The 13,419-nt window shown below is 38.5% G+C and overlaps 1 protein-coding gene across 23 annotated transcripts in view; it reads left to right on the plus strand.

Annotated features, from left to right (window-relative positions):
* Positions 1-13,419, plus strand: part of RGS6 (regulator of G protein signaling 6) — a 541,831-nt gene that overhangs the window by 20,039 nt on the left and 508,373 nt on the right. For 22 of the 23 annotated variants that reach the window (XR_011504657.1, XM_070513924.1, XM_070513932.1 and 19 more), the window contains exon 2: positions 3,544-3,647. Coding sequence is in view for 20 of the 23 variants with exons in the window: in XM_070513918.1 (XP_070370019.1) it covers positions 3,544-3,647 (104 nt within the window). In the remaining 3 variants the exon portion in view is untranslated. Of the gene's footprint in view, positions 1-3,543; positions 3,648-13,419 lie in introns of those variants that run through there. The other variant, XM_070513929.1, reaches the window with a different exon arrangement.

Here is a 13,419-nt window from a genome sequence, read left to right on the forward strand (position 1 = left end):
CGGGGCCGAACCACTTCTGGGGCTTCAGATGGCCATGCCTGTGTTGTCACCTAGGCTGCAATGGCCTCTTCTGCCGCCCCCAGACGCCGTTCATCCTTCTGCTCTGATCTCAGTTGCCACCACCTCCTGCTCTGTGCTGTCCTAACTGAGCACCCACACGTGACAACGTCCTGGTTTTGTGGATATGTCTGACACCCGTCCTGGATTCTGAACACTTTAAGGAGAGCATCTGTGTCTGATTATCTTTCTGTGTCCAGGGCCTAGTATGGAGCCTGGTGAATGGACGCTCTGTGTGTTTGCTCCAAGAATAAATGTCGGGTCCCACGGCACCTAGTGGTGGGTGGTGGTATTACAGGAATTGCTTCATGGTTGGGGGCTGCTGAGTCTGGGAGGGGCTGCTCTACCCCAGCAGTTCTGTGATTCACTGGGAAGTTTAGCATGAGCACTGTCGTGAATAGAGATGGGCTCGGATATAGGCAGTGCTGACAGAGGAGAGGCAGCACGGAACATTCTGGCGAGTCTTTGAAGGAAAGTTAGAAATTTAAAATTCTAAGGTTCTAGGTTGGTGCTGAAAGGAAAACTAAAGATTCTGGGTTTTATAGCTGATGTCCAGTTGGGGTCCAGAGAAGCGGCAGCTTGACTTGGTTCCAAGAGCTAGTTAGTTGCAGATCAGGTGGGGGATCCAGGACTCCCAGTTCAGAGGGTTTTCTACTATGCTAGGACTGTGGTTTGTGATAGATAAGGAAACAAAGGCACAGAGAGGTGAAGTAGCTTGCCCCAGATCACACAGCTAGTAAGTGGTGGAGCTGGGGTTTGTATGTACATCTGTCTGTTGACAGAGTCCAGCTTGTAACCACTAAACTATCTTGTTTCTTTTTGGATGTTGTGAAATGCATAATCTTAACACATTTCAGTTTTTCTCTTTTGTTAGTTGTAAGCCGTTATAGGAAAATAATATTAACATGTTTTCTTACTATTGAAGTGCAGTTACGTGTTTTCAGACAAATATTTGCATTCTTCAAATATTAAAATAAACATCCCTGAATTATTTACTGTGTATATATATGTAGTATATATAAATAACGTGAAGAAGGTTTTATTTTTCTCTACCTCTACATTTAAGATACTCCTATTTCATTCCTATTGTACTTCATTTAAAAATAAATATTTTATACTATGTTGTAATGAATGAAAATCTACTCCTTTAATTTCATGAACCCCGGTTGTATAGTCAATAAATTTAATTAGAGCATCCTTACCTATGTGGGTTTCACATCCAGTTCTCTCTAACATCTCTTGACATATGGACTAGGAAGTGGTTATATCATTATTTTAGAAATGATTCTTTCTAGACACAGAAAAGTTAGACGACTTGTCTAGATTTCAAAATGAGTTGATAGACGAACTAAAAAGAGAAGTTTTTCCACTACCCTCTAGATTCACTAAAATTCCTAACATAGAGACTTGGTGCGTTCACTTCGCAGTCTAAAGGCCAGATCCCAGAACATCAGCCTGTCTTCACACACAGAAATGTTTCTGTTTGGGGTGGAAGGTGCCCAGGGAAAGGCAAAGGGAGGGCTGTCACGATTGTTTCTAGGTCATTTCCATCCTTGCTATTATAACACAGTTTTCTAGGTAGAAGATAATATGCTCATTAAAGTGGAAGTATTCGTTTAAAAATAAAGCAGTAGAAGCCCAAAATGGCTCTTTTACATAGATAAATGAGCAAACATAAATGGACTCAACTTTTGCTTTTCATGCTCTGTCATGTTCTGTGTTAAGACAAAGAAGTAGGCAAATAAATAGTTGTATAAAAATGAAACAATGGGTTGTTCATTTAACTTTAAAAGCCACTGATTAGAATAACAATCAGTGTTTCCATGTGGTACTATATTCATAGAAATACTGATATTACAGTGGGTGGACATAATAGAATGATGCTCTTTATCTCTTTATGTAATCTAACTTTTAAAATGCATCCTAATTCATAAATGATGAAGAAAGCAAACAACATTATGCAAATAGGATACTTTGGGTAATTTAATTCTTAGCGTAAATTACAAATTCCTGTCTCTTCCCCATCTTCCGCCCAAATTTGTTTTTGTGGAATGACCTTTGGTACCAACTTATTTTATAATAAAATGTTTCCTGAGTTTTTATTTTACATTGAAATGGCCTTTGATGTCAAGTATGGTATTTATAAAGTTTCTTTGATGAAAAGTCTATGAATTTTGTGCAAATAATCCAGGCAGGCTCCTGGATTAGTGGTAACATTTGTATAGGACTTTTATGGCTTTATACGATTCTTTAGAGTCAGTTTATTTGACCCTTACCTGTGAGTACACGGTGGAATTCACACTTTACTGATGAGAGCAGTGTAGAGGAAGGTGCCTAGCGCAGTTCTGGACACATAGCAGGCATTCACCACGTTCTCGTAAAAGGAGGTTAACAGAGGAAACCCAACAGTTTATGGAATGTGCTCAAGGTCACATAGCAAATAGAGTGTCATACCAAGAATTGAGCTTGTCTCTTTACTAAAAAATTTCCATATGCTCTCATTGTCTCACTGTTATCTTTCCAGGCTTTTAAAAAGGTCAGATTAAAAATATTTATTTTTTCTTAATTGAGGTAAAATTCACATTGGTAACCATTGGCTGACCAATGGTTGATGCTAGACAGTTATTTTAAAGCATACATTGCAGTGGCATTTCGTACACTCACAATGTTTTGCAGCCATCACGTCTATCTAGTTCAGAAATGTTCTCATCATCCCCAAAGGAGAGCCCAAAGCCATTCAACAGTCACCCATTCCCTCCTGCCCCCAGCTGCTGTGCCCACCAATCTGCTTTCTGACTCGATAGATTTACCTATTCTAGATATTTCATGTAAATGGGACCATACAATATGTGACTGTCTTAGTCCATTCAGGCTGCTATAACAGAATATCTTACACTGGATAGCTTTGTTGGGATAGACCATATTTTGTTTATTCATTCACCAATTGTTGGACATTGGGTTGTTTCCATCTTTTGCTATTGTGAATAGTGTTGCTAAGAACATTCATGCTCAGGTATTTGTTTGAATACCTGTTGTTTAAGATTTCTTTTTTTGTTATAATCATGCTAGTGAATATGAAGTGGTATCTCCTGTGGTTTTGATTTGCATTTCTTTGATAAAATATTCATATTTTAATGCATAGAATTAATTAGCAAATGAGCTTTGGTAAGACAAAATCAACATCAAAATGATTGACTTTATCCGTCTTCAGGAAATTATTTAAAACTGGCATATGATCAGCCCTACGGTGCATGATTTTGGGTTGAAAATAAAGAACATGTTGCTTTGGGGTTAGAAGAATGTGTGTGGATAAGACCACAATCATCCCCTAACTTTTTTTTTTATCATTGCTTAAATTAATGAGAAAAAATAAGAAATTACATTGTTTTGTTTTCGTGCCACCTGCTAAAAGATACTTAGTTCTTTGTATTGTAAGGCTTTCTTTATATAACTCATGTCTTAATGGTCATTCATTTATTTTTTCAGTGTGCGTAAAGACATCCAGGATGGCTCAGGGATCCGGGGACCAAAGAGCAGTGGGGATTGCTGACCCAGAGGAGAGTTCTCCAAATATGATAGTCTACCGCAAAGTAAGGCGTCTGGGTAAATGCTGTTGGTGCTGCCTGTGTGTTTGTGTTCTGTGTAAAGTTGACCAATGGCTGATACTAGAAAATGTTTTCTGCCTGAACTGTCTTGACTGATAAGTGAATATCATTTCTTCCTATATCCTCTGATTCTCTAATTCTAAAATTCAAGGAAGTTAGTTTTGTCCTACTTGGTGTCGAACACTTGAAAAGTATTATGCAATTTAGTTTTCTTTAAACCTAAAGATTTTCTAAGCAATGCAGATGGAGTTGTATTCTCCTTTGGTGTAAAGGCGTTAGTGTAAGATTTGTTAATTCAATGTTCTTCGAGCTCATAGTATGTACAAGATCTGGTCTAGATGCTTGGGAGGTGCAGAGGTATGTATATATTAGTTGTTTACAGTTGATAGGAGACATAAGATGTACTCAGATAACTGTGATAGAGTCTAAGTGTTAATTTCCAAACAGGAAGTGCGGTAGAGTGTTTCGTAATCTCAGAGGAGGGGCGGTTACTTCCAGCTTCAGACATCAGGGATGGGCTGTGGAGGAGTGGTCCTTGAACTCAGTTTTGAAGTGAACAGCAACCAGAACCAGATAGCTTGGGCAGAGGGTGAATTACTAAAGTAAACGGAAGTAAGATTTTGGGAAGAGAGGCTAGATGGAGCCAGATTTCAGAATGTTGAATCACAGGCAATTTAATCACGAAAAACTTTCGTGCCAGGAGCTGTAAAATCAACATCTCTTTGGAATTCTGAGTCTCGCCCCAGTGTGCCAAATACATTGTTATGAGGGTAGATTGGAGGTTCTGGGGGGATGTTTCTGTAACTGTAAGAAAGGTAAGTGGGACACTAATTCAGCAGGAGGAATGCCCCTCAGAACTGAGCAGCACTGAGCAGAGGGATCAAAGAATCTGAATTAGAAATGACTTGGAAACTGAATGAATATGGAATTAGGGGCTGAATAGAGTCAGAGATGACTGTGTTTTTGACCTTGGGTTATAGAAAGACTTTGGTGATATTAATTTGAATGGGGACATTTGGAAGGAGAATACGTTTTAAAGGAAGGAAATATGGCACATAAGTTTTATTTGTGCACATTTTGCATTTGAGGAAATAGCTGCTGCTTCTTATCCATCTTTTTAATGTTTGCGTGTTCATGAAAATGTAAGCTAACTCTATTACGTATTAATAAGGAAAATGAGGTAGTCTTCATTCATTTCGCTAAGTATTTGAGTTGTCTGTTGGGTTCTGTGTATTCTGCAAGACTCTGTTTGATCTGCTAATTATATGGGTAATGTTGAACTAGATATTACTGGATGATCAATATGGTGAATTTTTCTCTTTCCCTTGTAAAAATAGAACTCAAACTATTCTGGCTTTGAGTATCAAATTCCTTAATCCTTAGGTGCAAGAGAATGCTTAGACAACCCATCTCTAAGAGAGATGCTGAAGTTGAAGTAAAGAAAAACTAGATTCATGGGGCTAACCAATTAGTGAGGCACACAGAATAATAGAAACCGTTTATACATCATTACTGTCTCAACCCACCCCACATTGGGAGACCTTGTGCCAAGCTTGGAATTTAGAGTCAGACTTGGGTTAAAGTTGCAGCTCTGCCACTTCCTAGCCGTGTGACCTTGAGTTAGTTATTTAACTTCTGTCAAGCTCAGTTTCTTCATTATAAATAAGAAGAAAAAAGGTGGGCGGAAGAATAGTACCTCGTGGGGTTATTTTGAAGATTCATTTAGGTAAAGTAAGTTGGGCGTCTTACATCCTGTTTGGCATGGAGGTGGTCCGTAACAAATGTTTCTTTTTCTTTTATCTTTAGGTCCTGTAGAGATAGTGACGCTTGAGAGAAAATAAATTATAAAATGTATATACGTTGGTGCTGTTAATAAGTTGACTGAAGTACATTCATATAGTGAGTTGCTTTTTTAAGACATAAGAAAAATATGCAAATATTTTTATATTATTCAGGAGATTGCAAATTGATGGATTATTAAAGGTTAATAGGAAATGAAAGCTTGTGCAATCCAAACACCTTTCCACTAGGATGTTTGGTGTTATGTTGAAAGTTTCTTTCTACAGGTTTGTGGGAACTCGATTTTTCTTTTTAGGCGGTAGCAGGGGACTTATGGCCCAGTATGGATCATTTAAACCTAGTTAATTTGACTACCTTAAGCCATGGTTGTGTTTGAAACATGGGATATTCACATATTCACCTAGTTCTCTACTCTCAGTGCTGGACTGGCTGTTGGCTGTGACCAAGACTTACCTACTGTAGGACACTATCCTTAAGATGGACCTTGAAACCAGGGTCAATTCAAAACATTTTCTATGGAAATCCTCTTCTGTAATGATTTATTCAAGTTTGTAGCTATAAAACCAAACCTTTTCTTAGAGGTCTACAACAAAAATTTACATTTAAAAAAATTGTGCAAAGAATGCTTTCGTTTTTGTTTCTCCTTTGTTGTTTCTCTTGTCAGATGTTTTCAGGGTGAAATTTTTGCTTGGACTGTGTTGTGCTGATTCAGATGCTGACATTTAAAAAGCCAAATCTAGAGAAATGGAGCTTTTTGATAAACTTCCGAGTAATAAGTGGGATGATTATGTCCATAATGTTGTTGTGACTTTTAAATGCCATTTAGGATGGTAACCTTCTGACATATGAGTAATGAAGGGTGGCTTTCTTAAGTCCACACTTTTCAGCATACTCTTCATTTTCTTTTCACGTTTCTACGTCATTAACTGTGAGAAGTTGTACTTTCCGAAGGCATGATTTATTTATTGACTTGAACAGAATTTCTAATTTAGTTTTTCATCCTTCATGTTCACATTTTGGATTGGAGGTGTATATGAAAAATGTATTGGTCACATGAAAAGGCTATTTAAAAGGAAACTTTAATTATTCATTAAGTCACCCAGACCTGTTAACCTTTTTTATATTCCTGGATCCAAAAGATTCTGCGTCATTGAATTGCCCAGTGTAGTGATGCTATTTGAACCTGGCTGTACATCAGATCACTGAAGGGTGCTTTATAAAAATGCTGATCTCAAGGAATCCCCCCGCCCCACCAAAGGTATTTTTTTTTAATAGGTCTGAGCTGAGTCCTAGGAATCTGAGTTTTAAAATGTTCTCAGGAGAACCTGTTGCCTTGCTAAGTCTGAAACATACTTACTTAGTATTTTTTACAATATCCAGGTAGAGCATGCATCACAAGGAAATGGGGAAGTGGGTGTTTTGAAGTGGATTTTTGATTTCATAATTGTTTGTATATCGCTCAAGATACAGAAGAACCAGCTCATGTCATAGAGTTAGAATTAGGGGATTTTAGCCCTTTCATTTTAGAGATTTTTCTAGTCAATGCCCTCATTTTGTAGATGAGAAAACAAAAGTATGGAGAGAACGAGTAACTTGCTTGAAGTTACTCAGCAGTTTCCCAGTGAAGCCATGATTGGGTCCAGGTAGCCTGACTGCCCCCATTGGTGTCCTTTCTACCATCTTATCAACCACAAACAACCATTACCGCATTGTTGGGCCTCAACAGACGTCGGTTAAATTAAATAAATGAAAACACTCTGCAGCAGATCTTTGGTTTTTATGCTTATTCTGGGAGATTTGACTTGGGTTGACTTTGAATATTTGTAATGTTTTAGCCTCATTCTACTTGCTGGTGCTCTTGTTTCTTAGGTAAAGATTTTCTGAAATGTTTACATTCTTTTATAACTAGGAATTCTTTTGAGCAAGAGTAGGTTGCTTTCTGATTTTGTTTGGTTCTCTGAGTGGTGTTAATAATGTCTATGGGTAAATTTCCAGCTGGGCTAGTAATCTGATTTGGTAGAACTAAGGGCGATTAGATGGTAGGTGGACAGAGAAAATTGTAGCTTAAGTTGGCCCAGCGTTGGGTCAGGAGGCAGTGCAGTGTGATAGAAGATACCAACTGGGGCAGAGGGCTCTGGATATCTGGCCCCAGCTCTCACACTTACTGCTTTGGTCCTCTGGATGGGGAACTTCATCTTCCTGGCTGTTTCTTATTTTTGTCTTCCACCTTTCCTCTTTCTTTTCCTCCTTCCTTCCCAACTATGAAATACTTATACAAAAAGAATGTATTTGGTGTCCATGTCAAGTAGAAAGAAATATGATAAAATGAACCTGTGTACCCCCTATCAACGTAATAAATAAAATATTACTTTGGCTTCGTTTCCTCTTCTGTAAAGTGAGAGGATTGGGCTAAATAATGTACATGTACTTTTCTGCAGTGGTTTCAGAGTTTCATTCTTTAACTTTTTGATCTTTCAGAAGTCAGTACACTTTCCTGTTGTCAAAACGATGTTGTGAGACTACAGGGATATTTAAGGGTCTTTTGAACTTTTCTGGAAATATTTCAGACAGTCCTAGGTAACGTAATTGGTTGAGATTCAACGTAACGTAGTTAGGCCTCAGAAGAAAAAATTTTCGGTATAATTATTTAACGTTCAACGTTAAAGTCTTTCTATGGTGGTGACCTGTTTCTTTGGCTCGCTAATAACGTTTAAGCCGTTTGTATAGTTACTGTTTTGCAGTACTGATTGTGAGTTAGACAGATAGCAGGGACAGTGTTTAAACAGCAGCACTGGATATTGTCAGTAATGTATAGTGTCAGGGATGAATTAAGAGGTTTAGGGGAAGAAGAAAAAGCCAGTGTTCTTGTATCTCAAAGGGGTGGTTAAATAGCCTCGTCACATGGCTTCCTTCACTTGTTAGTTTCCAGTTATTCACTCCTTTTCTGCTGGAATTTGGGTCTCACCTTTGTGTTGCTCTGATACCCCAAGGTTACTTTCCCTAGTGATCTAGGACCCTTGAAGTCCTGGGCAGAAGTCAGTTTAGGTGTACTTCCAGAAAGTAAAGTGCTATTTTAGTTACACAGGCAGTGGGATGCAACAAGAAGGGCAGAAATCTAGCTTGAAAGAAACAAGGCTGGGAATAGGATGTTGTTTTGGAATTCATAGATGGAAATTGTAAGAGGCCAGCACAATTGAGAGTCAGGGAACCTACAGATCCTGGTGACCACGGCATGATGAGGTTAAAAATTATTTAATTAGCAAATATGTATTGATTGTCATTTGTGTGCCAGACACTGTTAGCTGCTAGGAATGCAAGACGAGGGCTGTGTCCTGAAAAAACTTGTAGGTCAGTGGGCAGAGATGGGTAACCACACAGTTGCAAGTAGCAATTTTAGAGGCAAGCTGTGGGATCTGGGAGGAGGTAGAAGGGTCATGAGGTTCATATCACAAGAAAGGATGATGGTGTCATAGAAGCCATCCAGAGGATTTGGCACCAGCCTTCATTCTTGAAAGAGGAATAGCAATTAGCTTGGGGAGGTCAAAGTGTAGGAAAAAGTGGAGAAAGAGTAGGAGGCAGAAGGACTACCTCATGCGAAGGGACAGAATTGTGATGTTGTAAACCGAGTTCTGGAAACTTCAAGTGGCTGTTTTCATGAAGCTAGGTTTCTGTGATGAAGAGCTGAGAAATAAAGCTGTAGGGTAGATGAAAGCCAGATCTTGAAAGACCTTATACGTTATACCAAAGATTTTGGACGTTGTACAGGTATCCTCCCTTTGCATCTCCACACACACGCTCCACCCTCTATATGCTACCCTCTGCCCCAGAAGGTTGACTACATATATAGGGCTCCTGTGACATCTGGCTTTCGGTGGAATTTGGTCAATAGAAGCCTGGGGAGAGATGGACAGGAGGAAGAGGAGCAAAGTCGGGGGATTTCTTCCCCTGGCTCACTCTCCGTAAGGTCTTGCACCGGCTGTGTCCTTGGACGGATGGTCATCGCTCCTCTCAAGGCAGAATGTTCTCCCCTCGGGGTCCTGATACCCTTTTCCTTTACTCATTCTTGGAGTGGTTCCATTTGTATTAGTAATCTATTGCTGTGTAATGAATTACCCCGAAACTCAATGGCCTAAACACAGCTTATTATGTCACAGTTTCTGTGGGTCCATAATCCAAGTGCAGATTAGGTGGGTCATCTGGCTCAGGTCTCTCATAAGACCACAATGAAGATGTTGGCTGGGATTGCAGTTTCATCTGAAGGCTCAGCTGGGGAAAGGTCCACTTCCAAGCTGACTTATGTGATTGTTGGCTGGATTCACTTGAGCTCACACGAGGCCTATTAGCATGAAGACCTCAGTTCCTCACTGGCTGTTGGCCAGAGGCCAGTCTCAGTTACTTGCCACATGTGTCTCTTCTTAGGGCAGCTCACAACATGGCAGCCTGTTTCATCAGGGTGAGTGAGGGAGGGGAGGCAGAGAGGGGGCTTGGCAGTGGGAGTCTCACTATTTTATAACCTAATCTTGGACATGACATGTCATCCCTTTTGTGAGGAGCAAGACACTAAGTCCGCCACTAGGTGAGGGGTTTATACAAGGGCATGAGAACCAGCAGGTAGAGGTAGTTTAGGCCACTTTAGAAGCCATCTATCACACACTTCCACTTCTTCAAGTCAGGTTCCCGAGTGTTCCCTTATAGTTCCCCTCTTCATGCCACTTCTTTACACTTGGTCCTTGTTCAAACAAATATTCCTTGAATTGTGCTATATTATATGTGCCGTTTGTTTACTGATAAGCCTCTGACTTCTGTAGGTATTATCCCCAAAGCAAAGGGAATCCCTTGAAATCCTGTTTTTCTTTATTTTTTTTTTCTGTTTTTGTCATTTTCTTGCATATTTTTATGTTTTTCTTATATTTATCTTTTGCTCTTTTGGATTTTTTTCCTCTTTTTTTTTATCATTCTTTTAATTGAAGCAACATTGGTTTATAACATTATATAAATTTCAGGTGTATATCATTATATTTCAACTTCTATATAGACTACATCTCCAAGAAAGAATGTGAAGCAGGGAAGCCACATGTTCAATGTGGAGAATGGGCTTGTGGAGGGAAAGTATAAGAGGAATAACAGGATTACTAGGCCCAAGAATAGTTTGGTGATTTTACAGGAATTGCGGTGAGGATAAATGGCGTCCAAATCAATGGCAGTGATAGCATAGATGAAGGGGTGCATTTGAGAGATGGTTAGGAGGTGATGTAGGGAGAATTTGAGGGGAGCACGGAGGGTGAGGGGGCTCTTTTCACTAGGTTATACCTGGCAGTTGTCAGAAGGTCTTTTAGGTTCAACAAAATTTTGAGCCAAATAACTGTAGAACTGGATCTCCTTTTCCTCTCCTCCATGTATGTGGGTAAATCAAGTGTCATGGAAAGTGTATGGAGCTGGAGCAGGATACCTGGGTATTTATTGTGGCAGCATCACCAGTTCACTTTGGCCGTGCTCGAGTTCTTTCCACGTTTTGTTAAGTCCGGTTCTGTTGTTTGTGACGTGAGGGGTTAGCTAGGCCGGGTGAGTGCAAAAGCACTTTTAGTTCTAACATTGTAGGGCTTTAATAATCTAACATACAGAAACTCACATTTTATTATCTGTTTATTCTTTCACAGCCTCCTTCAGTTTCTTTTTAATTTTTCACAAAAGTTAGCCCAAGCAAAACTCTAAAAACAGGTAAGTCAGAATGTTGAAAACAAATGCTTTTTGCTCTTGAACATTTAGGGTTTGCTTTCGTTCTTTTCTTCTTCTTTTTTTAAACAGTAAATAAAATTCCCAAGGACTAACTTCAAGGAGTGTTCTGAGTAACTAATTTAATTGTTCAATCTGCATTTTAAGATTCCTTTCATTAGATATTTTGAAGGTTTTTTATTGCCTTAGGAAAAGACTGTTCTGTTTTCCTTTCCCCTGGGATTAGACTTGCCAGAGGAAAAGCTCCCCATCCCATTATCTCAGTTGGCAGGAGACAAGAGTGTGGGCGAGTCCCAGACCAGGGGTATCAGTGGCCACAGATGAAAGGGATGGTATTTTTGGTGTGTGGAATAGCTCAGTGTGGTTTAATATGATGTGTTTCCAAGAGTATAACTTTCTCATTTGAAAAGCCTGGGCATGTTTAAGGCTTCATTTCATTTTTCCAAATTTTTCCCTCCACTTCATTTCAAAGAGTCAAAGACTTTACATTTTGGCAGGCAATTTATTGCTCTAGCTGTTGACACTCCTCTGCAGTGTCCTGATGCTTGGAGAATTTGACTGGCCAGAGAATATTCCCCATTTGCAGGATTTTGAACAAGAAAAACTAAAAGCTAGTAGATATCTGTAAATAGAAAATAAGCAAGATATTTATTTTTATTTATAAATTTATAAATGTTTAATAAAAAAATCATTGGGGGATAGGATTTTTTAAAAATCTTTTTGTTTGCCAATATGAATCAAAACTGCAAATGAACACATCTTTTGATCAGGATTCCCACTTCTAAAAATTTATTGCAATAAGGGAATGGAAAAAATATACAACGATATAAACATATACTCACTCCAGAAGAATATTCATACCTCTATGGTGAATAATATCCAAGGTGAATAATTCTCTGTGGTGAATAATATCCAAAGATGAAAATAAATCAAATATATATTGAAAGGGGGTTAGTTAAGTAATTATAGTGGAATAGGATTCATATTTAGGATGAGCCCACAGTTAGGTTACTGGATTTCTGTTCTGGTAGACCTAATAATTGTCTTGAAAGGAAGAGAGTTACTGACATCCTGGGATATGGTCTGATTGAATATTCTTTACTTTTGAAACCCTACAAGACTTTACCATTTTTGTTTTATGAAATTTTTGTTTTATTTGCTAAATATAATGGTTATGTAGATTTACTAAAAATTATTGTTTCTATTTTACTTATTATTTTCTACATCTCTGTGCTTACATCTGGGATCATTTTTCTTTTGTCTGAAGAATTACCTTTCCTATTTTCTTTAGTGCAGGCTGGCTAGTGCAAGATTAAAGAAGAAAATAAGCAGTTATTGGCCTCCTACTGTATACCAGATGCTGTGCTGGGTGCTGAAATCCACTGACTTGCTTAATCATCAGAATTGCTTCTTAGGTAGATGGCGGTCGCTGTATATTATAGATAAGGAAACTGAGGATCCGAAAGACTAAATAACTGGCATTGGGATTGAAATCTGGGTTGGCTTTATTCTAAAGTCTGTGGGTTTTTAAAAAGAAATTTAATTATGTAAAAAAAAGAAAAGCAAAGGAGATCTCAAGGCTGTTTGTAATTAATTATAGGAAAGTTAGTGTGGACTTACAGAGGACTAAGAAATTTGAAGAGAAATGACTTGAGTTGCATCTTTAAGAAAGGAGAGGATTTGATCTGGTAGAAAAAGAGCCAAGAAATGGTTCTAGCTGATGGGAGTTGTGTGAGCAAAGGAGTGGTGATAAGAAAGCACAGGATGTATTTAGGAGACAGTATATTTCATAATACTAAATCTAGGAGTTGTACCTGATATAGTAATAGCCTCATTCTTCATATGGAGACCCTGATGCAAGGAAACATAAAGCATTTTTAGTTCTGAAACTCGCATGGTAAGATATTGGTAAAGCTGAGCTTCCTGCCAACTGGTTTTCTTTCTTCCTTTTCTCTTAAAAAATAATTATTTTCCATTTTGAAAGTGATAGTTCAATTTCAAAAGAATCCAAGCATAGACTATAGAAAAAAAAATCTCACATATTCCTACCACGCAAACATGACTGCAGTTAACATTTTGGTCTACTTCATTCCAGTCTTTTAATTTGTGTCAATATTGTATGTATAATATATTGACCTAGTGGGGAATCATAGTGTGTGTACGGTTTTCTATTTCCTTACCATATCCTAAGCATTAAACTGTGCCACCATATGTCGGCATAATG

This window comes from Equus asinus, chromosome 7, assembly GCF_041296235.1.
Source record: "Equus asinus isolate D_3611 breed Donkey chromosome 7, EquAss-T2T_v2, whole genome shotgun sequence".
In the NCBI taxonomy this organism is placed as follows: domain Eukaryota; kingdom Metazoa; phylum Chordata; class Mammalia; order Perissodactyla; family Equidae; genus Equus; species Equus asinus.